Source organism: Hyperolius riggenbachi, chromosome 11 (assembly GCF_040937935.1).
Source record: "Hyperolius riggenbachi isolate aHypRig1 chromosome 11, aHypRig1.pri, whole genome shotgun sequence".
NCBI classification, from domain to species: Eukaryota; Metazoa; Chordata; class Amphibia; order Anura; family Hyperoliidae; genus Hyperolius; species Hyperolius riggenbachi.
The window spans coordinates 74,941,897-74,967,883 of record NC_090656.1 but is presented as its reverse complement, the minus strand read 5'-3'; the positions used below and the strand labels follow the sequence as shown (position 1 = coordinate 74,967,883).

At 44.8% G+C, this 25,987-nt stretch overlaps 1 protein-coding gene across 1 annotated transcript in view; it reads left to right on the top strand.

Annotated features, from left to right (window-relative positions):
* The window catches only part of TK2 (thymidine kinase 2), a 53,228-nt gene extending 27,241 nt beyond the window's left edge, over window positions 1-25,987 (top strand). Inside the window, exons 7-10 of the mRNA XM_068259924.1 lie at window positions 365-453; window positions 11,528-11,607; window positions 18,639-18,719; window positions 24,084-25,987. Of these exons, the coding sequence (XP_068116025.1) occupies window positions 365-453; window positions 11,528-11,607; window positions 18,639-18,719; window positions 24,084-24,161 (328 nt within the window). The 3' untranslated portion in view covers window positions 24,162-25,987. The remainder of the gene's footprint in view (window positions 1-364; window positions 454-11,527; window positions 11,608-18,638; window positions 18,720-24,083) is intronic.

The window sequence follows — 25,987 nt, the reverse complement described above, 5'->3', positions numbered from 1 at the left end:
TTTTTTTTTCAGCACTGAAGAAAATTTGTCCTGATCTCTATTTTTATCACTTGGTTTGTGTCAAGCTGTGAGGTGAAAATTCTTTTGCCCATATACTGCTTTGAATTCCGTATGTCCTTTGTACAGAGCCAGTCTTCAGCTCCCCCTCCTATCCCAGCAGTCACAGATATAACCCCTCACCTTCTGTAATTACCCATGAGAGACTGTGCTAAGCCGGCCTAGCGATCCATTTGCTGTTACAGGCATCCGTCCCCAGCTCTGTGATAAGGCGGCCCTTTTGGTAGAGTTTAATCCTCAACCTCATTGAGGCGTCTCATCCTGTGACATCTCCATTAACTTGTCTGCACCTCTCTGTATTCTGCAGCGGGAAGATGTCTGAAGTGGATTATGTGGTTTTAACAGAGTGGTTTAACTGGATCACGAAGAACATTGACCTCTCAGTGGACCTGATAGGTAAGACCCTGAAGCTGCTCAGTGTATATATGTACAGTGGAGGAAATAATTATTTGACCCCTTACTGATTTTGTAAGTTTGTCCAATGACAAAGAAATGAAAAGTCTCAGAACAGTATCATTTTAATGGTAGGTTTATTTTAACAGTGGCAGATAGCACATCAAAAGGAAAATCAAAAAAATAACCTTAAATAAAAGATAGCAACTGATTTGCATTTCATTGAGTGAAATAAGTTTTTGAACCCTCTAACAATAAAAGACTTAATACTTAGTGGAAAAACCCTTGTTTGCAAGCACAGAGGTCAAACGTTTCTTGTAATTGATGACCAAGTTTGCACACATTTTAGGAGGAATGTTGGTCCACTCCTCTTTGCAGATCATCTCTAAATCCCTAAGGTTTCAAGGCTGTCTCTGTGCAACTCTGAGCTTGAGCTCCCTCCATAGGTTTTCTATTGGATTAAGGTCCGGAGACTGACTAGGCCACTCCATGACCTTAATGTGCTTCTTCTTGAGCCACTCCTTTGTTGCCTTTGCTGTATGTTTTGGGTCATTGTCGTGCTGGAACACCCATCCACGACCCATTTTCAGTTTCCTGGCAGAGGGAAGGAGGTTGTCGTTCAGGATTTCACGATACATGGCTCCGTCCATTTTCCCGTTAATGCGATTAAGTTGTCCTGTGCCCTTAGCAGAAAAACACCCCCAAAGCAAAATGTTTCCACCCCCATGCTTGACGGTGGGGACGGTGTTTTGGGGGTCATAGGCAGCATTTTTCTTCCTCCAAACACAGCGAGTTGAGTTAATGCCAAAGAGCTCTATTTTGGTCTCATCAGACCACAGCACCTTCTCCCAGTCACTCACAGAATCATTCAGGTGTTCATTGGCAAACTTCAGACGGGCCTGCACATGTGCCTTCTTGAGCAGGGGGACCTTGCGAGCCCTGCAGGATTTTAATCCATTGCGGTGTAATGTGTTTCCAATGGTTTTCTTGGTGACTGTGGTCCCTGCTAATTTGAGGTCATTCACTAACTTCTCCTGTGTAGTTCTAGGATGCTTTTCCACCTTTCTCAGAACCATTGACTTCCCACGAGGTGAGATCTTGCGTGGAGCCCCAGAGCGAGGTCGATTGATGGTCATTTTGTGCTCCTTCCATTTTCGAACAATCGCACCAACAGTTGTCACCTTCTCTCCCAGCTTCTTGCTAATGGTTTTGTAGCCCATTCCAGCCTTGTGCAGGTCTACAATTTTGTCTCTGACATTCTTGGACAACTCTTTGGTCTTTCCCATGTTGGAGAGTTTGGAGTCTGCTTGATTGATTGATTCTGTGGACAGGTGTCTTTTATACAGGTGACTAGTTAAGACAGGTGTCCTTAATGAGGGTGACTAATTGAGTAGAAGTGTCTAACCACTCTGTGGGAGCCAGAACTCTTAATGGTTGGTAGGGGTTCAAAAACTTATTTCACTCAATGAAATGCAAATCAGTTGCTATCTTTTATTTAAGGTTATTTTTTCGATTTTCCTTTTGATGTGCTATCTGCCACTGTTAAAATAAACCTACCATTGAAATGAAACAGTTCTGAAACTTTTCATTTCTTTGTCATTGGACAAACTTACAAAATCAGTGAGGGGTCAAATAATTATTTCCTCCACTGTATATATATATATATATATATATATATATATATATCTCTATATCTATATATATATATCTATATATATATGGGATCGAATCTGCTGCCAATCGTTCGCGCTAAACGCACCCGCCGATCCGATTTCCTCCCGAAATCGGATCGGTCCGTCGATCGCGCAGTGCGGGAAATTACCCTCGATCGCCCGCGGGTAGGGAGCGCGTCGCTAGCGGCGGCCGATCCGATCAGGTATACATTACCTGACGCTGGCTCCCGGGCGTCTTCTCCGCATCTTCTCCGCATCTTCTCCGCGCTGCACCCGCTCCATCCCGGCGCTTCCTGTCACTGCAGACACCGAGTGACACAGGAAGCGCCGGGATGGAGCGGGTGCAGCGTGGAGAAGATGCGGAGAAGATGCCCGGGAGCCAGCGTCAGGTAATGTATGCGCGGGGGAGGGGACAGCGGCGGCTCCACAGATTGTGATCGGTTTCAGGCTGAAACCGATTCACAATCTATTTGCAGTAAAGGCAGCCATACGATCCCTCTCTGATCAGATTCGATCAGATAGGGATCTGTCAGCTGGTCGATCTAATGGCAAATCGACCAGTGTATGGCTACCTTTATACTTTAATCCTCACAACTCTTCTGGCTTTCCTCACGTCGCTAATCATTCCCATACATCTACAGTGGGTTGCAAATGTATTCGGCTCCCTTGAAGTTTTCCACATTTTGTCACATTACTGCCACAAACATGCATCAATTTTATTGGAATTCCACGTGAAAGACCAACACAAAGTGGTTTACACGTGAGAAGTGGATCGAAAATCATACATGATTCCAAACATTTTTACAAATAACTGCAAAGTGGGGTTTGCGTAATTATTCGGCCCCCTGAGTCAATACTTTGTAGAACCACCTTTTGCTGCAATTACAGCTGCCAGTCTTTTAGGGTATGTCTCTACCAGCTTTGCACCTCTAGAGACTGAAATCCTTGCCCATTCTTCTTTGCAAAACAGCTCCAGCTCAGTCAGATTAGATGGACAGCGTTTGTTAACAGCAGTTTTCAGATCTTGCCACAGATTCTCGATTGGATTTAGATCTGGACTTTGACTGGGCCATTCTAACACATAGATATGTTTTGTTTTAAACCATTCCACTGTTGCCCTGGCTTTATGTTTAGGGTCGTTGTTCTGCTGGAAGGTGAACCTCCGCCCCAGTCTAAAGTCTTTTGCTGTCTCCAAGTGGGTCTCCAAGAGGTTTTCTTCCAAGTTTGCCCTGTATTTGGCTCCATCCATCTTCCCATCAACTCTGACCAGCTTACCTGTCCCTGCTGAAGAGATGCACCCCCCCGAGCAAGATGCTGCCACCACCATATTTGACAGTGGGGATGGTGTGTTCAGAGTGATGTGCAGTGTTAGTTTTTTTCCGCCACACATAGCGTTTTGCATTTTGGCCAAAAAGTTCCATTTTAGTCTCATCTGACCAGAGCACCTTCTTCCACATGATTGCTGTGTCCCCCACATGGCTTGTGGCAAACTGCAAACGGGACTTCTTATGCTTTCTGTTAACAATGCCTTTCTTCTTGCCACTCTTCCATAAAGGCCAACTTTGTACAGTGCATGACTAATAGTTGTCCTATGGACAGAGTCTCCCACCTGAGCTGTAGATCTCTGCAGCTCGTCCAGAGTCACCATGCGCCTCTTGACTGCATTTCTGATCAGCGCTCTCCTTGTTCGGCCTGTGAGTTTAGGTGGACGGCCTTGTCTTGTTAGTTGGCAGTTGTGCCATACTCCTTCCATTTCTGAATGATCGCCTGAACAGTGCTCCGTGAGATGTTCAAGGCATTGGAAATCTCTTTGTAGCCTAAGCCTGCTTTAAATTTCTCAATAACTTGATCCCTGACCTGTCTTGTGTGTTCTTTGGACTTCACTATGTTGTTGCTCCCAATATTCTCTTAGACAACCTCTGAGGCCATCACAGAGCAGCTGTATTTGTACTGACATTAGATTACACACAGGTGCACTCTATTTAGTCATTAGCACTCATCAGGCAATGTCTAAAGGGAACTGACTGCACTCAGATCAAAGGGGGCCGAATAATTATGCACACACCACTTTGCAGTTATTTATTTGTAAAAAAAATGTGTTGGTCTTGTGGAATTCCAATAAAATTGATTCATGTTTGCGGCAGTAATATGACAAAATGTGGACAACTTCAAGGGGGCTGAATACTGTTGCAACCGTGTGTGTGTGTGTGTGTGTGTGTGTGTGTGTGTGTGTGTGTGTGTGTGTGTGTGTGTGTGTGTGTATACGTACATACATACATACATACATACATACATACATACATACATACATACATACATACATACATACATACGCAAAAGTTTCGGCAATCTTGCCAATCATCATGATTTTCCTGTATAAATCTTTGGTTGTTAGGATAAAAAAAAATGTCAGTTAAATATATCATATAGGAGACACACACAGTGATATCTGCGAAGTGAAATTAAGTTTATTGGATTTACAGAAAGTGTGCAATATTGTTTACATAAAATTAGGCAGGTGCAAAAATTTGGGCACTGTTGTCATTTTATTGATTCCAAAACCTTTAAAACTATTGGAACTCAAATTGGCTTGGTAAGCTCAGTGACCCCTGACCTACAAACACAGGTGAATCCAATTGTAAGATAGAGTATTTAAGGGGGTTAACCATATGTTTCCCTCCTCTTTTAATTTTCTCTGAAGAGTAGCAACATGGGGGTCTCAAAACAACGCTCAAATGACGTGAAGAAAAAGATTGTTCACCATCATGGTTTAGGGGAAGGATACAGAAAGCTGTCTCAGAGCTTTCAGCTGTCTGTTTCCACAGTTAGGAACATATTAAGGAAATGAAAGACAACAGGTTCAGTTCAAGTTAAGACTCGAAGTGACAAACCACGAAAAATCTCGGATAGACAGAAGCGACAAATGGTGAGAACAGTCAGTCAACTCACAGACTAGCAGCAAAGACCTACAACATCATCTTGCTGCAGAAGCAGTCACTGTGCATCGTTCAACCATTCGGCGCACTTTACACAAGAAGATGCTATATGCGAGGTGCAGAGGAAGCCTTTTCTCCACCCACAGCACAAACAGAGCCGCTTGAGGTATGCTAAAGCACAATTGGACAAGCCAGCTTAATTTTGGAATAAGGTGCTGTAGACTGATGAAACTAAAATTGAGTTATTTGGGCATAACAAGGGGTGTTATGCATGGAGGAAAAAAGAACACAGCATTCCAAGAAAAACACCTGCTACCTACAGTAAAATATTGTGGTGGTTCCATCATGCTGTGGGGCTGTGCGACCACTGGCCAGTGCAGGGACTGGAAATCTTGGCAAAGTTGAGGGATGCATGGGGGAGGCATGGATTCCACAGTATCAGCAGATTCTGGAGAACAATGTCCAGGAGTCGGTGACCTAGCTGATGCTGCGCAGGGCCGGATCTTTCAACAAGACAACAACCATAAACCCTGCTCAAAATCCACTAAGGCATTCAAGCAGAGGAACAAGTACAACGTTCTGGAATGGCCATCTCAGTCCCCAGACCTGAATATAATTGAAAATCTGTGGTGTGAGTTAGAGAGCTGTCCATGCTCGGAAGCCATCAAACCTGAATGAACTAGAGATGTTTTGTAAAGAGGAATGGTCCAAAATACAAAAGGAGGAACTACTAAATATTGATTTTCATTTATTATTATTTTTTTAGGTCAGGGGTCACTGAGCTTACCAAGCCAATTTGAGTTCCAATAAATAGTTCTAAAGGTTTTGGAATCAATAAAATGACAACAGTGCCCAAATTTATGCACCTGCCTAATATTGTTTAAACAATTATTGCGCACTTTCTGTAAATCCAATAAACTTCATTTCACTTCTCAAATATCACTCTGTGAGTCTCTTATATGATATATTTAACTGACATTTTTTAGCGTAACAGCCAACAATTTATACAGAAAAATCATGACTATTAACAAGGTTGCCCAAACTTTTGCATATGTATATATATGTGTGAGTGTGTGTGTGTGTGTGTGTGTATATATATATATATGTGTGTGTGTGTGTGTGTGTGTGTGTGTGCGCGTGCGTGCGTGCGTGCGTGCGCGCGCACACACACTGTATATATGTATGTGTGTGTACGTACGTACAACCTGTACATTATAGTGTGTGTGAAAATGTTGCCTGTGTATTTTTTAAACATCACTTGGTTGAGCTATGGTATTCTTATCAATCCTTTGCAGAATCTGTCCGGTTTGGTTGTAACAGGGCTGCTACAGTATCATCCACAAACTCCAGTATTTTTTTCGGGAATATAAGACGCACTTTGTGTTTTATGTGTGTCTTATATTCCAAAGACAAGTCCGCGACTTAAGATTGCCCAACGATACGAACGCTGACGTGCTGCAACATTGGGGACTCCTTGCCTTGTCCCCCGTGTGGTCTTCCGGCCCCCACAAAGTCTCCTCTGCCCCCCCCCCCCCCGCCGTGTAAAAAATAATTAGCAGCAGAGCAGTTCACCTCAGTCATGATTCCATTGGCGATCAGGAGACATCTCCTCTTCTATGCGGCTTTCCCTAGTGAAGGCTTTTGCTGATGACACGATCATCAGAAGCCTTCACTAGAGGGAGCCCTATGGAAGATGAGAGGTCACCTGATCACCACTGGACTCACGGCTGAGGTGAGCTAGCTGCTCTGCTGCTAATTTTACATGGGAGCAGAGGAGACATTGTGAGGGGCCAGGAGGGGACACAGGAAACAGGAGAGGACACGGGGGGAGGGGGGGGCATGAGGGGACAGAAGGGGGTTAGGATGGGACACTGGAAAAAGGAGGGGACACTGGGGGGCCAGGAGAGGACACAGGGGACAGGAGAGGGCACAAGGGGGCCTGGAGGGAGCAAAGGAGGACAGAAGGGGACACAGGAGGACAATTATTGTGAGAGAACATCTACAAGACACTCCTGGAACATGGACGCACCAGGTTTAGTATATGTATTTTTTTCCTGGTTTCTGTGCTCTAAACCTAGGTGCATCTTATATTCCGGAGCGTTTATATTTCGAAAATTAAGGCATTCCAAATATTTATATTTTAATTTTATTTTATGTATTAGGGCCCGTTTCCACTACACGTGGTGCAATGTGATCAACGCATCGCACTGCAAGCAAAATGCAACCAATACATGTAAGTGGAGTCGTTTCCATTGGCGCAAATTTACCTACGTGATCCGGCACGATGTGACGCGGGGGAAATTATGGATAGCATGCTGCAGTTTTCTGCAACACGCATCCGGTTCCTGATTGCATCCAACAGGAAGTGCATGACGCATCCGGATATCCGGACGATGCTAGTGGAAATGTGCCCTTCGTTTTAATACGTCAAATATTTTTATTTTTAATCAGAAACATAGCAACCATCACAAATGAATGTGATATTTTGTTACAGCTCCACCTGGTGGTTTGACTGGTAAGTTGAGGCGGTCAATGAGATTTCAATTTCAATTTGATGCAAGATTATGAAAATACTACGTTCAAATTTATGCAGCGTGAAAATGAACCACTTGATAAATCCTTGTCTTATGTTTGTCTCAGGTACACTTTAGTCCCCTTTTACACTTACCTCCTGTGTCGCCCTGCATTACACATCCTCCCTGCAAGGGCAATGCAAGTCTATGAAGTCTTGCACATGTAACGCAATGTGACTCGGTACTCCAGGAAATAACCAAAGTCTGCAGCACATTGCCGCAAGATCCGTGCCTACCGCATGGATTATGCTGCAATGCAAGTGTATGGGCTACACAGTAAGTGTAAACAACCGGAACGCATGTGACGTGGCATGCATGTGCGTACAGACCCAGTGACGTACTACCTGCCCAGCAGGGAGTACATCTCTGAGCAGGGGGCGGAGCTATGCATATGACCATGTCGCTGCACGGTGGCTCAGTCATATGGAGGGTGGTTTCTGTGATGCGGTGCTTGCACAGTATCGTAACGCTAACCACAGATGTAAAGCCTTAAGGCACACATGGGCAATAGAAAATGAGAATATGATTAAAAGAACACTATCGATTTACATATTTTTTTCAATTGAGATAGGAATTGTTTGGGAAGTGCTGCTAAGTACTGGTGTATACATTTCACAGGAAACCTCTTTGTTTACCGTTATCAAAATACTTTCAAACTTTACTGATGCCAAAACTGACGACAGAATGAGCCATGAGGGGAGGGGAAATTCCCATCACACTTGATCAGCTAACCCTGTGTGTAAGGCCCAGTGCACACCGAGCGGTTTTTGGAGCGATCCGCCGGCCGCATCCGCCTGGAAAAATGCTTGGCTAATGTATTGCAATGGGATGGTGCACACCGGCGGTTTGAGGTTTTTGCCAAGCCGCAAACGCGCCTCCTGCTGCGCGTTTGCGGTTTGCTAAAAAAACTCAAACCGCCGGTGTGCACCACACATTGAAATACAATAGCCAAGCGTTTTCACTGGCTGATGCGGCTGGTGGATCGCATACAAAATCCGCTTGGTGTGCACCCGGCCAAATATCTGCTCTCTGCTCCCAAAACCGCTAGCGTTTTGACGATCTGCTAGCTGTGTGTGTGTGTGTGAGAGAGAGAGAGAGTGAAAGCTCCAAACAGCTGCAGCTTCTGTGTCCTGTGTTTCTGACTGAAGTGTCTAAAGAGAGCAGAGGAAACTTGTTATGAACATTTGTAATTGTCACAGCTTTTCATACTGTTTTTGCTTTCTGAGAAAAATACTCTGTAGTCTGATATGCAACACTGGCTGTGCATTGAAGCAGACACCCCTTCTGCAATTGATTTGTCCCAATATAGCTAAATCCTACACTCAATAAATTAAAGCTTTTGCCTCTGATATTTAACATGAAAAGTAGGAAAATGTTTACATAGCTACTTAGACATTATTTGTACATTGTCATTTTAGAACACTTGGGCATTGATAGTATTCCTTTAAGTACAAAATAAGAGTTTACCTTCTGTAAAAGCTGCATTAAAATGTGTTTTTTTTGTCTTGCAATGCTCCTCGAGGTAATATTACGTGTCAGGAGGAAGCTTTTCAGTGTCAGATGCAAGTGCCTCTCCATTGCCCTTTGATGTGACGAATGAGTTAAATGAGCAACAGAAAAGCTCAGAAGCTCTGCTCATAAACTAAGTTCCACTGACATCTGCTCCAACCTGTGTTTCTGCAGAAAATGTACACAGTTTTTACTGGAGATAGCTTCAGATTTTATTATCATATGCTTTATTTATGTTGCACAAATTTTATTACATGGTCACTGTTGGACTTAGATGGAATAAGTCTTATTTTGGCTTGGGTTAAATTGATTCAATGCCTGACTTCTGATATATTTTTATCCACAGTGCTTTATGTGTCAGTTGCTGCCACAAGGCTGTAATGAAGCTGTCACTGGCACAGCTGGACCCCCTGACTGTTAGCATACACTGCAGACAGTTCATCAGAGAAGTGTGCCGCTGTGATTGGTTGTATTTTGGCTGCCGCACCGGGGTGAGACAGGGAATTCAGATAGGCTTATCCTGCATTTGCAGTCTTCCAGGGATAGAGGAAGCCAGCTTGTATTCCAGCACACCAGTAGCACACAGTTTTTTGGGAGGAACATGTCTCAAACTGCAGACAGATAGGTTTTTGAAGTAATGTGGGTTAACTGGTCTGAGTAAAGCTTTACCTCTCTAGACAGACTGTTGGTGCTTTTTATTTGCTTGCCTCACCTCTCATGTTTCCAGGATGTCACACAGAGAGAAGGACTTTACTCCTGTCTGGGTTCACCAACCCATTGACTGCTACTTCATACATTGTAGGCTTCTCAGCAGACTGGACAAACCTCTAAACCAGGGGTCCCCAAACATTTTGGGTCGAGGGCCGGGTCAACATACTTCAGACTGCTGTCAGGCCGGAGTATACATAAAATGATGTAGAAGTAGATGTAGAAGTCTTTGCGGGCCAGTGAAGCTTACCCAGGTGACAACCTGCAGTCCAATTGGACAGTAGTGCCACCTGATGTGGAATTTGATTGGAAACCAGCAAATGACTACTTTCTGGCTTCCATGTGGATGGGTGGTGCCAGCACTGCTATTCTATATGCGGACCAACAATATTTAAAGATGTAGCTGACCGCATCTATAAGTAATACATTTTGTGTGGAGGGCCGGTAAAAAAGCCTCAGGGGGCCACATTCTCAATTGATTCGGTGACCACCGGTGAATATTATGTTTGTGACGGTACTCATGACATATCCAAAGACAAAATAAGGTAGCTTCAAGTATCCGTTAGCCCGATTTGGTCATCACCACCAGTGAATATTATTCTTGTGAAGGTTCTCATGACCTATCCAAAGAAAAAATAAAGTAGCTTCAAGTATCCATTAGCTAGACTGTTTGCTGTAGTAAATGGATCACCTGTACTTATAACTCTCAGTGTATCTCCTCCACTCATTTGAACTGCCTCTGTTATGGGGAAACAGTGGGCCAGTGGGGTACAGTGCCATGTGCAATGGGGTAAAGAGCTGTGTGCAACCCCCCCCCCCCACACACACACACACACACACACACACACACGCTTCTGAGGTCATGGATGTGAGCCAGGGATTAGACTGTAAGCTCCTGAAGGAAGATGGGTGATACCCCCTATGTCCTTGGCAGTCCTGTGGTCTCCGGGCTCCCCTGTGTCCCTGTGCTCTGCTCTGCTTACTCCCCCTGGCAGCATGTCACCCCCGCCCCCCTCCTTCCGCAGAGTCGGGCAGCATATCACTTACCCCCTTCCTGCTGCTTGGCTCTGCTTTGTATGTGGCCATGCTCCATTCCCCTCTGTCCCTCCGATGTATATGCGGAAGATGGTGGCCAAATATAAATCAATAATGATAATAGGATAGCGGCTCTGTAGATTAGGGTCCTCTCTTCATGAGGTCATCAAGTGAGGACCCATTAAGACATAGAGAAGTATGGATTCTGGTGTATACAGAGTTGCTGTCCTGCTAACAGTGACACCAACTGCCTCTGCAAATACTGTACATCAAAGGGCTGGAGGGGAGTAGAGAGCGGCCACATACAAAGCAGAGCCTGCAGGACAGGGGTGAGTAAAATGCTTCCTGTTTCTGCGTACACAACATCGAAGGGGACGGCAGGGGGATACAGCCATATTCATACCATAAGGCGCACCAACTCATCCTCCCACCCCTCTTTTTTTGGAGAAAAATAGTGCATACGGGTAATTCTTTTCTTTGGACATTCCAGTGAATAATATTGATAATGTTTCTTGTGTAAAGTGCAGCTGCTGTTCCCAACCACTGGTAGATTTCACTCAATACACAGACTTATGTTCACTGCACCACAGAGTGTCATCTCATAGCTACTATATTTAAAGGTGTTTATATGTTTCCCTCACAGTGTACCTGCAGACATCCCCAGAGACCTGTTACCAGAGGCTGAAGAAGAGGTGTAGGCAGGAGGAGAGGGTCATACCACGGGTAAGATCACACACATTCATTTACTACAGAATACCCAGATAGTTCACGGTGACCCGGAGCCATTGGGAGAGTGTAAGGAGCTAAAAGACACCAAAAAGTCCTCTTACTAAAAAGCAAGACTGAATATTATTTTCCTTTCCTAAAACAGAAGGTATTTGTGATGATTCAGCATGAAGTGAGCAACTGCGGTTTCCCATGACGCATCACTCCCGAGTATGCAAATAATCTATGCCCCTGAAAGCAAGGTGCGCATCCAGAACTGCTGGAGTATAGTGAGCCTACATCTCAGTCTTCAATGTCTTGTCTTTTTGTAAAGCTAGCTTGACACCTAGGGCCATATGCAATTTGCCTTTTCACCTGAGTTTTCTCCTCGGAGATAATGTTTCATCTCAAATTTAAAAAACTTTTCCAGCACTTTTCAACTAAAAAAAGTACGAAAAAGTAGGTGAAAAATTGATACCAAAATTATCTTAAGTATTTTCTTGCTTTCTGGTGCCTTAAAAGGCATTTAAAGAGAATCTGTATTGTTAAAATCACACAAAAGTAAACATACCAGTGCGTTAGGGGACATCTCCTATTACCCTCTGTCACAATTTCGCCGCTCCCCGCCGCATTAAAAGTGGTTAAAAACAGTTTTAAAAAGTTTGTTTATAAACAAACAAAATGGCCACCAAAACAGGAAGTAGGTTGATGTACAGTATGTCCACACATAGAAAATACATCCATACACAAGCAGGCTGTATACAACATTCCTTTTGTATCTCAAGAGATCATTGTGCGTTTCTTTCCCCCTTCTGCTCTCATGCACTGAAGTTTCAGGCTGCTCTTTTCTTCCTGCAAACAGCTTTGCCCTTGTCTGTAATCCTCAGTATGTGAAAGCCCAGCCAGCTCAGAGGACGATTTATCCAGCTTGTAAAAGATAAGAGAGAAGAGAGAATCTGCCATAATCTAAATAACACACAGGCAGTGTGCAGAGAGGGGCCTGGAGGGGGGAGATTCATCACAGAACCACAACAATGATGAACTTGGCAGCCTTCCAGACACAGGCCGACAAGTCTGACAGGGGAAAGATACATTGATTTATTACAGAGACTGTTATAGTAGAAAGTGCTGTAGTAAGCCAGAACACATTAGAATAGCTTTTGGAACTTGTAGTATGATAAAAAACAGGATGCAATTTTTGTTACGGAGTCTCTTTAAGTAACAAGCTTAAAAATATCACCTAGGAGAAAACCGGGGAGAAAAAGGTACCGGTAGTTGTATATGGGCCCTAGTTTGAAATCAGTCTGTTTTGCAGAACAGTCCACAACGGACCAACAGACATCGATGCATCCTATGTAACTTATAGGATCAATTCAGATGTGCTGACTTGTCTGTCCTGCCTGTTGTATTGATGGAACGCAAAGTCTTGTCCTGCATGACTGGACACAGATGGAAGTCTGACATGACATAGGTAGGATGCTATCTACATGTCAGTTACAACAGACACAACAGAAGTGGTGAGAACTATGGGATTGGACTGTGGATGGTCATACCAGATCCACTGTTTTAATGTGAACCTGGCCTAAGCATTATTGCCTGATGATTCCAATATATACCAAATCCACAATAATACAAGCCACACGTCCTGCACCTTTTAAAAAAAAAAAAATTTAGGCTGTTTTTACATTGCAAATTGCAGTGCCATTCTAATTTTGATTTGTGATGCCTCTGCAATTTTCACTGGATGCTAGAAACAATGCAGCATGCAGGACTTTTCAAATTGCATCAAAATCGAGCTGGAATCAAAATGGAATTGCGTGTAATGTAAAAGAGCCCTGAAACTGATTAGATGTTCAATTTTATCGATACAGCAAATGAAAGAAATGTCAGTTAAAAATTGGGGCCCAACCCTATTTAGATTCAAACTATCCCTCAAAATTTTCCACCTGGTCAGATCAACTTTGTTTAAATGTGAGGTTTTCTTTTTATCGGATCTAAAGCTCCATACACTTACTAGATGAAACTCGTCCGAGGTGCCCAATAGCAGTGGCTACAATCCACTCTCACAACACTCCTTGCATAGGAGCAGAACGTCACTAGCCCAAGGCAACATGCATCTAACCTGCACGGGCCTTAGGCCCGCTTCACACAGACACATGTCGGGCAGTAAAGGACTGCCGTGGAGCTTGTGGTTTAAAGGAGAACTGTAGGTGGAAAAAAAGAGTTGAACTTACTTGGGGCTTCTAATAGTCCCCCACAGACATCCTGTGTCCGCACAGCCACTCACCGATGCTCTGCCTGCCGCCGGTTCACTTCTGGAATTTGCGACTTTAAAGTCTGAAAACCACTGCGCCTGCGCAGCCGTGTCCTCACTCCCGCTGATGTCACCGGGAGTGTACGGCGCAGACTCCGCATGGTCTGCGCAGGCCCGGTGATGTCAGCGGGAGCGAGGACACGGCTGTGCTGGCGCAGTGGTTTTCAGACTTTAAAGTCGCAAATTCCAGAAGTGAACCAGAGGCAGGGACTGGAGCATTGGTGAGTGGCTGCATGGGCATAGGACATCTGTGGGCGACCGTTAGAAGCCCCAGGCAAGTTCAACTCTTTTTTTTCCCCCTACCCCCCTACAGTCCTCCTTTACAGGGAACCTAAACTGAGAGGAATATGGATGTTTCCTTTTAACCACCCTGGCGTTCTGATTAAATCGCCAGGGTGGCTGCGGGAGGGTTTTTTTTAAATAAAAAAAAAACTATTTCATGCAGCCAACTGAAAGTTGGCTGCATGAAAGCCCACTAGAGGGCGCTCCGGAGGCGATCTTCCGATCGCCTCCGGCGCCCAGAATAAACAAGGAAGGCCGCAATGAGCGGCCTTCCTTGTTTTGCTTATATCGTCGCCATAGCGACGAGCGGAGTGACGTCATCGACGTCAGCCGACGTCCTGACGTCAGCCGCCTCCGATCCAGCCCTTAGCGCTGGCCGGAACTTTTTGTTCCGGCTACGCTGGGCTCAGGCGGCTGGGGGGACCCTCTTTCGCCGCTGCTCGCGGCGAATCGCCGCAGAGCGGCGGCGATCAGGCAGCACACGCGGCTGGCAAAGTGCCGGCTGCGTGTGCTGCTTTTTATTTCATTCAAATCGGCCCAGCAGGGCCTGAGCGGCAGCCGCTGGCGGTGTTGGACGAGCTGAGCTCGTCCAGACCGCTCAGCTGGTTAAACAATACCAGTTGCCTGGCAGTCCTGCTGATCTCTTTACCTGCAGTAGTGGCTGAATTACACACCTGAAACAAGCATGCAGCTAATCCATGCAATAGGAGAGAAGAAACAGGAGCGCCTCTCTGGTGCATTAACGTTTTTAATAAAAATTCAAGCGCATTAAAATTACACTTACAATGTGTAAGGTGGAATCAAGCGTGTTTCAAAGCCTGCCGTCCGTTCCCCTCCTGGCTCTCTCCTGGCTCAGGACCTGACGAAGGCGTGGTCAACGCCGAAACGCGTCGTGACGTCAGACGGCAACAGCGTAGCGAGGCCCGCCCACCAGACCCTGTTCCGCATCGCAAACATCGCGCTTCTCGCTCTGGCCAAGCGAGAGAGCCAGGAGGGGAACGGACGGCAGGCTTTGAAACACGCTTGATTCCACCTTACACGTTGTAAGTGTAATTTTAATGCGCTTGAATTTTTATTAAAAACGTTAATGCACCAGAGAGGCGCTCCTGTTTCTTCTCTCCTATTGCACAGATTGCTGGCGCCACCCAGCGTTTGGAGCAGCACCTGGGAGCATCATCTTCCTCCATTTAGTGCTCAGCAGCGCAGGAATCACTACACCTATATGCAGCTAATCCAGTCTGACTTTAGTCAGAGCACCTGATCTGCATGCTTGTTCAGGGGCTGTAGCTAAAAGTATCGGAGACACAGGATCAGCAGGAGAGTCAGGCAACTGGTATTATTTTAAAAGGAAAAATCCATATCCTTCTCAATTTAGGTTCCCTTTAAGTGCTCCCATTCAAGTGAATAGGCAGCATTGGTACCATAGCTTCTTGTCATTTGCACACAAACTGCGTTTTGGTCTCTTATTTTCCTGTCGTTCGAGGTGACCCTGGAAGCAGCAGGTTGACGATCTCCCATGTGCCACTGCACAGGCTGCAAGATTGTTTTCTGCACGCATACAGAAAAGTATTCGGTTGGGACGCCTCTGTGAACAGGGCTTAATAGTGCCACTGAGGGACCACAGTTGAAATGCGTGTGACCTTTGTCTATGTCCCTGTAAGGAGATTATCACCTCTCTTCTTTTCCTTTGACACCCATTCGAGCAGAGCAGCAGGAAGTGAGTGAAATTTTCCCCGCCATGGACCAGACAGCAATAAAAGCCTATAACAAGACTTGTACTCTTATTGTAGAAGAGCTGATAATATGAACTGTCAGATCAGAGAGAGATCTGTTGGCACCGCTGGCCAATTCCCAATCAATTTCAGCATGAAGTCTTTCAGGAATCGGTCTTGTAATGCCACATCCGCTGCCTGGCTGCTGTCCCTCCAATGTTAATGTACCCCCCCCCCATTCCATTCAAATCTCACCTATTTCAGTGACTGTCCAGCTGCTCCTGGTCTCGTCTGCTGCTACCCAATGAGAGCCCCATATGGCTACCGCATATACTGTAGCACGTGCGTGTGTGACATCAAAAAGCAGCCGAGACTGGGTGCAGCTGGACAGTCATGGAGCAGGTGGTGGGGGAGCATATTTACATTTGGGGGGGCAGTAGCCAGGGGTACCTTTGCAGTTTCGCCTTTAGTTATTGCTACGCATCTGATTGACCTCCTGAGCATGAGATGTCCCAGCATGCTCTATTGATACATGTGACGAATTTTGGCGCAAAATCGATCAAATTGTTGATTGGGCATGCTTGTTACAGCACAGATTTTCATTCAATAAGATTATCGGGTCGTAAAATTGATAGATGTATGGACACCTTTAGTCAGCAGCACTGAGCTAAGGCACCACTGAAGGTAGCCTCACAAGGAGCTTTCGTGATGTCTCTGGACAGTGAATTACAAAGGCAGTACATATAATAGAAACAGCCATTCCAGGGAAGAAAGACCTCACTGTGAAAGCAGTCTGACTTGAATAAGGTTACCATAATAACCTAAGCTCAACAAATCCTCTGTCTGGAAGGCCCTCGGTGTTCAGGGAGAGAAGAACACACGAGGTGAAAGGGTGTTCCTCTGACTTGTTAAATTCAGAGAGTATTTATACAGGAACAGGGTTAGGCAGCGCATTGCAGTGCTCTAATCACAAGACATATAGCTTCCTCTAAATAAAAAGCCTGCTGGTTTCTGCACCACCAACACCTGACTGGGTACCCCACAGAGGTCTTCTTCTGCTAGATTTACATGAGCTAACCAAACCTTGTTCTAACTGTAATAGGATTATTGAATTTCAGCCTGATTATATTAAGATCTATACAGTCGCCTTTCATGACTAGCATTACATTTTTACTTAAAGGAATACTAAAATTAAAAAAAAATTTTTTTACTTACCTGGGGCATTTTGTGCCCACAACGTCATCTTAATTCCCTCCGGGCAGCAGGGGCGACCCCCAGAAAGCTGGCCCATCGCCGGCCACTGCTCTTGTGCGACCCCAAGCTGTGCGCACCCTGATCTGGCTCCCAATGCCAGGAGCGCATGCACAGTAGCGTTTTTTGCGTGAGCACAAATCGGGGTGCGCGTGGCTCGAGGTCACGCATGCACAGTAGCATGCGACTGGCAGCAACGAGCCAGCTTTGCAGAGGTCACTGCTGCTGGCTGGAGGAAAGCAGGAGGGTGTAGTGGGCACAGGACTCTAGCGTGCTGCAAGAAGCCTCAGGAGCATCTCGCTCCTATGCAGTAGAGCGGACCCGATCTGGCTGAGCTATTTCTGCCTAAGCCCATTGGAAAGCTGCTTCTGCGCCTGCGCTGCAGCCGGGAAGGTATATATTGTTGGTGCTCCTGTGCCACAGCCAGCACTGGATCCCGAAGGTTGAAGAGGAGGGGGAAGCCTCATTAAGATCCAGAGGCTTCTCCCTCATGAGGGTAAGTATCCCCCAGGGCATGTTTTTTTTTGTTATAGATTATCTTTAAAGGGACAATGTAGGGGGGTCAGGGGAAAATGAGTTGAACTTACCCAGGGCTTCTAATGGTCCCCCGCAGACATCCTGTGTTGGCGCAGCCACTCACCGATGCTCCGGCCCCGCCTCCAGTTCACTTCTGGAATTTCAGACTTTAAAGTCTGAAAACCACTGCGCCTGCGTTGCCATGTCCTCGATCCCCCTGATGTCACCAGGAGCGTACTGCGCAGGCCCAGTATGGTCTGTGCCTGTGCAGTACACTCCTTGTGACATCAGCGGGAGCGAGGACATGGCAACGCAGGCGCAGTGGTTTTCAGACTTTAAAATCTGAAATTCCAGAAGTGAACTGGAGGCGGGGCCGGAGCATCGGTGAGTGGCTGTGCGGGCACAGGATGTCTGCGGGGGACCATTAGAAGCCCCGGGTAAGTTCAACTCATTTTCCCCCGACCTCCCTACAGTATCCCTTTAAGCTATACTTCTCACGTATATGCCAAAAATGTTGGCAGCTGTATTTGTACACCAAATACTAGTCCTGCAGGGAAGAGCAGCTTCTATTCATGTTCAGCTAACACACCTCAGTTGTTGAAGATCTTGGCGATGCCTCTCGTTACTGTAGTGGTGGCAGCAGTGAGTTTTTCCTTAGGAAGCTATGAATGGAGAGGGTCACAGGCTCTTTAGAGAGCAGTAATGGAGCGGGTAACTGGCTGCATAAGTGGGATTACAGTGAGAGATTGACACTCGCTGCCGCAGTCTGTAATATAGAAGTGGCAAGAGAGAAGCTAATGAGGAGCAGGGAAACTTGGCGAGAGAGGTTACCATGGGAATTGTTCAGTCACAGAGGTGAACAATAGGCTGTCAGCAGAGGACAGAGCTCACCTGATACTTGTTATTAATATGGATGCCAGCGTTGCAGCCTCTGATCTGCTGCCCCCAAGGACTAAACATGTATTATTTTGCAGGAGTATCTGTACGACATTCACAGTCTGTATGAAGAGTGGCTCATTAAACAGTCCTCGTTCCCTATTCCTGCGCCGGTTCTCGTAAGTATTGTACCTCTTCACAAAAGGCACATCCATTCTGCACTCTGCACACTTCTCTATTACATAGAAAAAGTAAAAAAAAAAAACTATCAAGGTACACCATGTAACCCTAAAAAAGTTTGCTAGTAAAATTCAACATTAAGATTTAAAGGGATACTGTAGGGGGGTCGGGAGAAAATGAGCTGAACTTACCCGGGGCTTCTAATGGTCCCCCGCAGACATCCTGTGTTGGCGCAGCCACTCACCGATGCTCCGGCCCCGCCTCCAGTTCACTTCTGGATTTTCTGACTTTAAAGTCAGAAAACCACTGCGCCTGCACGCCCGTGTCCTCGCTCCCGCTGATGTCACCAGGAGTGTACTGCGCAGACACAGACCATACTGGGCCTGCGCTGTGCGCTCTTGATGACATCAGCGGGACCGAGGACACGGCAACGCAGGCGCAGTGGTTTTCAGACTTTAAAGTCTGAAATTCCAGAAGTGAACCGGAGGCGGGGCCGGAGCATCGGTGAGTGGCTGCGCCAACACAGGATGTCTGCGGGGGACCGTTAGCAGCCCCGGGTAAGTTCAACTCATTTTCCCCTGACCCCCCTACAGTATCCCTTTAAAGCGGGCCTGAACTCAGAACTTCCTCTCTGCTCTAAAAGATAATTAACAGCATAATAACCTTTAAAGAGACACTGAAGCGAAAAAAATATATGATATAATGAATTGGTTGTGTACTATTAAAATTACTAGAAGATTAGCAGCAAAGAGAATATTCTCATTTTTATTTTCAGGTATATAGTGTTTTTTTCTAACATTGCATCATTCTCTAATATGTGCAGATTACACAACACTCAGCATTCAAAATGAGTCTTTCAGAGCAGTCTGTGGCAGAGGAAAAGTAAAAAATTAAATAACAGTTGAGATAATAAAAGTCAGAAAACAGCCCTCTCCACGACTTTGAAAGTCGTAGAGCTTAATGGCTTTTTTGCATAGAGATAACAACTGGAGTTTCTTAAATCTTCCTGTACTGGAAACAATTAGACTGATGTATCTGATCTTAATGTTTTATTTCTTAGCTGTACTACACATACAAATCATAATATCATAATTTTTTTTTTCGCTTCAGTGTCTCTTTAACAAAAAAAAAAGTATGCAGTTAAAATCCGACAGAACCGACAGGTTTTGGGCCAATCCATCTCTTCATGGGAGATTCTCAGGGGTTTCTTTGTTTTCAACAGCATTTCATGAACAGCAGTTAAGTCTATCTAACAAAATAGTGTGCAAGTGAGTAGAGAGGCTGGCTGGTATCTTACTATTTTGGCAGTTATACTGCTGTTCAGGAAATGCTGTTGAAAACAAAGAAAACCCTGAGAATCCCCCATGAGGAGATGGATTGGCCAACAACCTGTTGGTTCTGTCAGATTTTTACTGCCTACTTTTTTCCCGATAATGGTCTTTTTTTAAAGAGGAACTCCAGTGAAAATAATGTAATAAAAATAGTGCTTCATTTTTACAATTATGTATAAATGATTTAGTCAGTGTTTGCCCATATTTCCTCTCCCTGATTTACATACTGACATTTATCACATGGTGACATTTTTACTGTTGGCACGTCAGTGGAAGGAAATGCTTTTTTGGCAGTTGGAAACAGCGATTTCCCACAATGCAATGAGGTTCACAGACAGGAAAACATCATACTGTGGGAGGGGTTTCACCACAATATCAGCCATACAGCGCCCCCTGATGATCCATTTGAGAAAAGGAAAAGATTTCTCATGGGAAAGGGGGTATCAGCTACTGATAGGGGTATAGTTTAATTCTTGGTTACGGTTTCTCTTTAATTTAACCACTTGACGACCAGGGGATTTATGGCTGATCTGTGCTGCGTGGGCTCTCCAGCCCGCAGCACAGATCAGGATAGAGCCAGGGCCATCAGACTTACCCCTTTTTTTCCCCACTAGGGGGATGTCCTCCTGGGGGGGTCTGATCGCCGTCGGCTTGCTGCGCTTTGCGGGGGGGGGGGGCTCTTCAAAGCCCCCCTCCGCAGCGTTCTCTGCGCTCCGTCCCTCTCCCTCCCTCCCCCTGTGAGCTGCGCAGGACGGATATCCGTCCTGCGCATTGAAGGATAGGCTTCAGCCTATCATAGGCCGGCGATCCCCGGCCAATCAGAGGCCGTGGATCGCCTATCTGCTTTACGGCGCTGCTGCGCAGCAGCACCGTATGATGTAAACAGCGGGGATTTCTTCCCCGCGTGTTTACATTTTGCCGGCGAGCCGCGATCGTCGGCTCTCCGGCTGTTCACGGAGTCACCCTCCGTGAACGGACATGGAGAGGCCGCTCGAACGAGCGGCTGTTTCCATGGAAACCCGCAGACGACCAGTTTACGCCAATCGGCGTTAGCTGGTCGTCAAGAGGTTAAGGCAGAAAATGCCAATTATTTTCATTCACACGAAACTCTGGGTGATATACAGTAATAACCTGAAAGGAAAAAGCTGCATACCTCGCTGGGAAGGCTTCTACTGGTACCTTCTTATCTTCCTCTTAAAGGACCACTCCAGCAAAAAAAAGTAAGCCATTAACCCATTCAGGTTCCGTGGTTTTCACGTGAGAAATGTTCACCTCCCATTCATTAGCCTATAACTTTATCACTACTTATCACAATGAACTGTTATATATCTTGTTTTTTCCGCCACCAATTAGGCTTTCTTTGGGGGGTACATTTTGCTAAGAGCCACTTTACTGTAAACGCATTTTAACAGAAAGAATAAGAAAAAAATGGAAAAATTCATTATTTCTCAGTTTTCAGCCATTAGTTTTAAAATAATACATGCCTCCATAATTAAAACTCACGTATTGTATTTGCCCATATGTCCCGGTTATTACACCGTTAAAATTATGTCCCTATCACAATGTATGGCGACAATATTTTATATGTAAATAAAGGTGCATTTTTTTCCATTTTGCATCTATCACTATTAACAAGTTTAAAATAAAAAAAATATAGTAATATTTCATCTTTACATTGATATTTAAAAAGTTTAGACCCTTAGGTAAATATTTAAAAAAAAAATTTTATTGTAATTTTTTTTTTTTATAGTAAACATTTTATTTGGGATTTATAATGTAAATGTGTGTTCATTTTAATTTATTTTTATTTTCAGTTGTATTACTACTTTTTGGCCACAAGATGGCGGCCATGAGTTTGTTTACATGACGTCACTCTAAGCGTAACACACGCTTAGAGTGACGCCTCGGGGAGGGAGCGGCCAGAAAAGGCGCAGCTTCCGAGAGAAGCTGTCGCTTTTTCAGCGGGGGAGAGGAATCAGTGATTGGGCACCATAGCCCGATACATTGATTCCCTGGCTACCGAATCCGCGGCCGGGAGTGCGCGTGCACGTGCGCGATCGGCCGCGGTAGCGCGCATGGTTCCTGGAAGTAGTTTCTACGTCCAGGAACCAAAATAGGTTAAGGTCTTACAATACCAAACAGTTTTGGACTAGTCCTCATGGGGGATTCTCAGGGTTTTCAACAGCATTTCGTAAACAGCAGTTTAACTGTAAAAATAGTAAGATACCAGCCTGTCTCCCTACTTACTTGCACATTATGGTATCAGTAAGGCCCCTTTTAAACTTAATCAGTTGCTCTGAGTTAAAACTGAAAGAAAACTGATTTTCAAAGTAATGTCCATGTTTTCCTATGGCTCAGTTCCCACTTTACACATTTTTACCACTATACACATTTTAACAGAAAGCTTTTTCACAGTGCACTGCTATGGAAAAAAACGTGTACTAACGCATACCAACACGTACTAACTCATTAAGTGTAAAAGGGCCCTTAGACTTTGCAACTGGTGTTGAGTATTCCCCATGAGTCGATGGACCAATCCAAAACCTACGGGCTCCGTCCGATTTTAAACTGCTTACTATTTTCCTTGGAATGGTCCTTTAACTGCAGATATTGGTGAAAGTGCTCTAGAAGCATCTTCCAAGTTGGCTGCCTCTTCTAATAACCGATACTATGGGAAGGAAAGGGGAGTGGCTTTGATTGACAGCGCCGCCACCCAATCATCTTTCTAATGTTTGGAATTGGTTGGACAGTCAACAAAAACACAGAGCATCTGAACAAAGAGGCTAGCAATGATCAGGAGTCTAAGGGCTGGTGCACACCGGAGCGGTTTTGAAGCGTTTTTTAAAACGCTTGCAGGGGGAAAACCGCTTGGCTAATGAAAGTGAATGGGATGGCGCACACCAGAGCGGCTCATTTTCCACAAACGCAAACTGCTGTCCTGCAGCATTTTTTAGATTTCTGAGGTGTTTCTGCCTGAATGTTAAAGTATAGGAAAGTGGAAAACCGCACTGAAAAACGCTAGATCAGAGCGGTTTTCCAGGCGTTTGTTAAAGAAGCTGTTCAGTAACCGCTTTTACTGTAACAATATTTGTAATGTGCTACACAAAATGCTAGGCACGTTTACAAAACATTCCTAGAATCGCTCTGAAATCTGCTTCAAAAACCTCTAGCGTTTTGCAGATCTGCTAGAGGATTTTGGTGTGCACTGGGCCTTACTGGTTATTGTCTTTTATCCATGCAGGTTACAAGTGGCCATACATCAGGCAACTTGGCGGGCAATTGACCATCCAATTCGATTACTATAATCCGATTGGATGAAAATCGTTGCCGCCAAGTGCATGCCTAACCGACAAAGCGACCGATTTCGGGACAGAAGTTGGTTGCTTTTTTTTTTATTGCACATGATGCAAGATGTCGGGCCAAAGTTGCTTGGTCGGGTGTGCGGTGGTACGGCTGCGATTTCTGGAACGAGCCACGAGACGACGGAACCCCCGCCGCAATGTATAAATGTGCCCCCGTGTGCATTTATACATTACCTGTCCTGTTGGAGCCTCCGCGCGGTGTCCCGTAACCTCAGGACGGCTATCCTTACACGCTACTGACGTCAGACGCTATGCACCAGTGCACGTACGGAAAACCACCCGGAGGTTACGGGACACCTTGCGGGGGCTGCAATAGGACAAGTAATGTATAAATGCACACACACTGGGGGGGGGGGGCACATTTATATATGGGAGGGCAGCGGCAGTGCGGACGCAACGAGCTCAACTGATTCCCTAAAGATTTCATGCTGGAATCGGCCTGTAGTATATGGGCAAAATCGACAAGAGACAAATTTATCTCTAATCAGTCGATTAGAGATAAATTTGTCTCGGATTCTGCCCATAATCGTCAGGTGTATGGTCACCCTAAGTTCCTTTTTTTTAAAATGCCCTGAGGTACACTTTAACATTAATTTTATTAATTGATTTTACAAAGCCATTTATCAGTTGGTGTGTGGAGGGTTTGTTCAGTTTGAGCTCTGTTTTGCAGGTCATCGATGCGGACAAGAACCTGGAAGAAATGATCCAGCACTATGAAGAGAATCGCAGCAAGATCCTGACTGCATGACTGTCTAATGCAATCACGCCAACATTCCCATGACTAGTTGATGACTGACAGTGCATTTGAGAGGATGGCCTTTTTTTGTGACAAAACTTAGTCTGATTGTCCAGCCAATCAGAATAAGGGTTACTGCTAGATAGTTTGCCAATTAAGTATCTGTATACTTTGTTTTCTGTGGAGAAAACCAGTTTGGTCACTTTATAGGGCCCAAGGTTTGACTGTGAGATATACTAGTGGACCAAAAGGTATGCACCTTATTCTCCACTTACAAATTAATATTCAGTTAGTGTTTTTGACCATGGTTCATTGTCAGACCTCCATGCAATCTCATTGGATTTGGCAATGAATAAAAATGATTGAAATTATCTGTCAGAAGCCATTGGCTGCTTAAAATTCATACAGTGTCCCTCTAATTGGTTATCGAACTCCCTCCAGGGAAGTGGGTGGGACCCTGCAATATTTGAGGCTTGGTTTGACTGTTTCACTTCTTGCAGCTGTGACAGCAATGTCGAGCAGTTTCTTCTATCTAGAACCTGCCCATCTTGTTGTCTCGGAAGCTCCCAACCAAGCATGAGCCCACTCATTCCATTGTACCTGAAGCTGTCAGGGGGTGTGACTTCTTCTCTGGAGGTTCTCACTGACACACAGGAATATTAAAAAAAAAAAACTTCTGCAACTGAGAACTTTTGAGTAACTAGCGAAGGTATAAATGTTATGTAAAATTCATTCCCCAGTCCAATGACACTACCTGGAGTTCTCCTTTAAGAATTTAAAGTGAAGTTGTCATTTAATTATAGCAAGCCTCATAACACTCCTTTCCGTACAGATAAATTGTGTTCCTGTGCAAATATGAATGTGATAAATCAACGGGCTCAATCTCAAAAACTTACAGGTGAGTCTAAAGACAGCTGAGCTCCGTAACTCTCTCAGGAGCCGTTTTTGTTATTACATTTCCTGATCACTGTGATTGGCTCAGGAAGAGTGAAAGGAAAAAAAGGCTCATCCTTAAAGTGAACCTGAGGTGAGTGATATGGAGGCTGCCATATTTATTTCCTTTTAATACCAGTTGCCTGGCAGCCCTGCTGGTCTATTTGGCTGCAGTAGTGTCTGAAGCACACCAGAAACTAGCACACAGCTAATCCTGTCAGATCTGACAATATTGTCAGAAACCCCCGACCTGCTGCATGCTTGTTCAGGGTCTATGGATGAAAGTATTAGAGGCAGAGAATCAGCAGGGCTGCCAGGCATCTGGTATTGCTTAAAAGGAAATAAATATGGCAGCCACCATATAACTCACCTCGGGTTCACTTTAAAGGGACCAGAGCCTGCAGTCTAAAGCCCCATCTACACGATACGATTCTTTGTGCGATTCTATTTACGATCCGATTAAATCCGACATGTCCGATCGGGAATCGATTCAATTCGATTAGCCATTGTTTTGCAATGGCAAATTGAATTAAATCAAATCGAATCCCGATCGGACATGTTGGATTTAATCGGATCGTAAATAGAATCGTAATCGAATCGCACAAAGAATCGTATCGTGTACATGGGGCTTAAAAAGGAGATGAAAGAATCCTGTATAGCTGTTTATTAGGGCTGAATTCATCAAATCTATTTATTTCTGTTATCTTGTTGCACTCTGCTTCTAGAATTGTATTGCATCTGTTATGCTAAATGATGTTTATTTATACCTGTGGTTTTTTTTTTACCATTCTCTGATTTATAATCTTACAATGCCATGGTGGTTTGTGCTATTCATGTTTTATTTATTCTGGATTTAAAAAAAAAAGTTGTTTTAGTAAATAAATTACAGCAAATTGCCTTTTTTA